The sequence below is a fragment of the Entelurus aequoreus genome, linkage group LG07, assembly GCF_033978785.1.
Source record: "Entelurus aequoreus isolate RoL-2023_Sb linkage group LG07, RoL_Eaeq_v1.1, whole genome shotgun sequence".
In the NCBI taxonomy this organism is placed as follows: domain Eukaryota; kingdom Metazoa; phylum Chordata; class Actinopteri; order Syngnathiformes; family Syngnathidae; genus Entelurus; species Entelurus aequoreus.
In genome coordinates, this window is record NC_084737.1 from 14,780,892 (window position 1) to 14,783,391 (window position 2,500).

General features: G+C 40.4%; 1 protein-coding gene across 1 annotated transcript in view; it reads left to right on the forward strand.

The window, feature by feature from the left end:
• LOC133653416 (ADP-ribosylation factor-like protein 8A) overlaps positions 1 to 1,901 on the forward strand; it is a 26,176-nt gene extending 24,275 nt beyond the window's left edge. The window contains exon 7 of the mRNA XM_062052647.1: positions 967 to 1,901. Coding sequence (XP_061908631.1) covers positions 967 to 1,019 — 53 coding nt within the window. The 3' untranslated portion in view covers positions 1,020 to 1,901. The remainder of the gene's footprint in view (positions 1 to 966) is intronic.
• The last annotated feature ends 599 nt before the right edge of the window (positions 1,902 to 2,500 follow it).

Below are 2,500 nucleotides of genomic sequence, written 5' to 3' on the forward strand. Positions count from 1 at the left end.
CTAATTACTTCCCGTGTACTCGTCACTTCCTGTTTACTAATTACTTACCGTGTACTCATGACTTCCTCTTTACTAATTACTTCCTGTTTACTAATTACTTACCGTGTACCTGTGACTTCCTGTTTACCTGTGACTCCCTGTTTACCGGTGACTTCCGGTGTACTTGTGACTTCCTGTTTACTAATTACTTCCTGTGTACTTGTGACTTCTTGTTTACCGGTGACTTCCTGTTTCCTAATTACTTCCTGTGTACTTGTGACTTCTTGTTTCCCGGTGACTTCCTGTTTACTAATTACTTCCGATGTACTTGTGACTTCCTGTTTACTAATTACTTCCTGTTTACCGGTGACTTCATGTTAACCTATGACTTCGTGTTTACTAATTACTTCCTGTGTACTTGTGACTTCTTGTTTACCGGTGACTTCCTGTTTACTAATTACTTCTGGTGTACTTGTGACTTTCTGTTTACTAATTACTTCCGGTGTACTTGTGACTTCCTGTTTACTGGTGACTTCATGTTTACCTATGACTTCGCGTTTACTAATTACTTCCTGTGTACTTGTGACTTCTTGTTTACTGGTAACTTCCTGTTTAGTAATTACTTTCGATGTACTTGTGACTTCCTGTTTACCGGTGACTTCTTTTTTACCGGTGACTTCCTGTTTACTAATTACTTCCGGTGTACTTGTGACTTCCTGTTTACTAATTACTTCCTGTGTACTTTTGACTTCCTGTTTACTGGTGACTTCATGTGTACATATGACTTCTTGTTTACTGGTGACTTACTGTTTACTAATTACTTCCGGTGTACTTGTGACTTCCTGTTTACTAATTACTTCCGGTGTACTTGTGACTTCCTGTTTACTAATTACTTCCTGTGTACTTGTGACTTCATGTGTACATATGACTTCTTGTTTACTAATTACTTCCGATGTACTTGTGACTTCCTGTTTACTGTCGTCGCAGACATCACCCTCCAGTGGCTGATCCAACACTCCAGGACCAAGAGGAGTTCCTGAGATAAGACAAGCCTCCCCAACAGCCTAACCACGCCCATTTGATCAAGCCACTCCCCCATGAACATGCCCCTCCCCCTCATGTCTTCTGTTTGTTTACATGGTCCACAAACCACACTCGCCATCGTGTGCCCTGCTCTGATTGGTCGCCGGATTGAAGTGTTTTCTTTTTTTTATGGGGGCGGTGCTTTAGTTGTTTGGCTCCGCCCCCACACACTTTGTAAACATTGAATACGTTTGAAGATGGAGGTCATCAAACAGCCCCCCCCCCCCCCCCAGCTAATTAGGAAAGAACTAATTGTATTTACCTATCTGAAGTTTTTATAAAGAAGTGTGTCGTCATGGTGACGACCTTCATCACCTCACCCGTCCATCAATCTTCATCTCTCACCCTCACGAGCTTCTCCTCTTCCTCCTCCTCCCGTTTCTTTCTGGATGTTTCCTTCCCGCTCGCCACCTCCGGGTCCGTGCGTTTGAAAAGAAACGTTTTTATTGCACTGTTAATTCTTTGTTTTTGTAAGATAAGAAAAATGTTTAATAATCTAACAGCTTTTTATGTTGATTTGTATCTTATTGTCTCGCTACTTCCTGTCCGCTCAGCCGCCAGGAAGCTATTTATGTGAAAATCAGATTATTTATAAATGCCATCCATCTTCTTTGGCCTTCGCTGGCGGACATTTTTAAAAAGTTACTTTCACCAAGAAGAGTAAAAAAAAACATCACGGGAAGTTTCTGCTAAGTCGTCGCTTTTGTCAACAAACCAACCCGAGACGACCCCCGTGTCAGTGTTTTGTCTGGGGGCTTTTATTTTGGTGGGAAAAAAAGACTTTTATGACGTCACTGAGGAACCCAAGTGAAATGTGAGGAGAAATTAAAAAAAACGAACGTGAAAACTTCAAAGCTGTTATGTTTTTTTCTTCTCCTTTCCCAGCATGCACTTGGCTTTCACACCATCAAGTGGTACTTTGTAGTTTTTATACACCTTAATGAGCCCCCCCCGCGTCTCCAAAAAGGGACAAGCGGTAGAAAATGGATGGAAGAGTCATACTTGAAACTATCTCGCTCGCTTGTTGACTGTTAGCATGCTAACCTTTTTAGCTCATTCAAGAGTCAGTTTTATTACTTGGCGTTAAGTTGCTATCATGCTAACTGTTAGCATGTTAAAAACAATTCTTTTGCTAAATAGCAGGTCAACATATTTTACAGATACATACTTAAGAGTCCTGTTTTCTTACTTTACGCTATCTGCAAAATAAGCTAAAAAAGTTAGCATGCTGTTATTAGCGAGATAACGTGCTAACTTTTTTAGCTTATTTTGCAGATGTACAGGCAAGAGTCAGTTTTGTTACTTGGCGTCAAGTTGCTTTCATGCTAACTGTTAGCATGTTAAAAACATTTTTTAGCTAAATTTGTTAACATTAGCAGGTCGACATGCTAGCGTTTTAAGGTTATTTTACAGATATACACTTAAAAGTCCTGTTTTC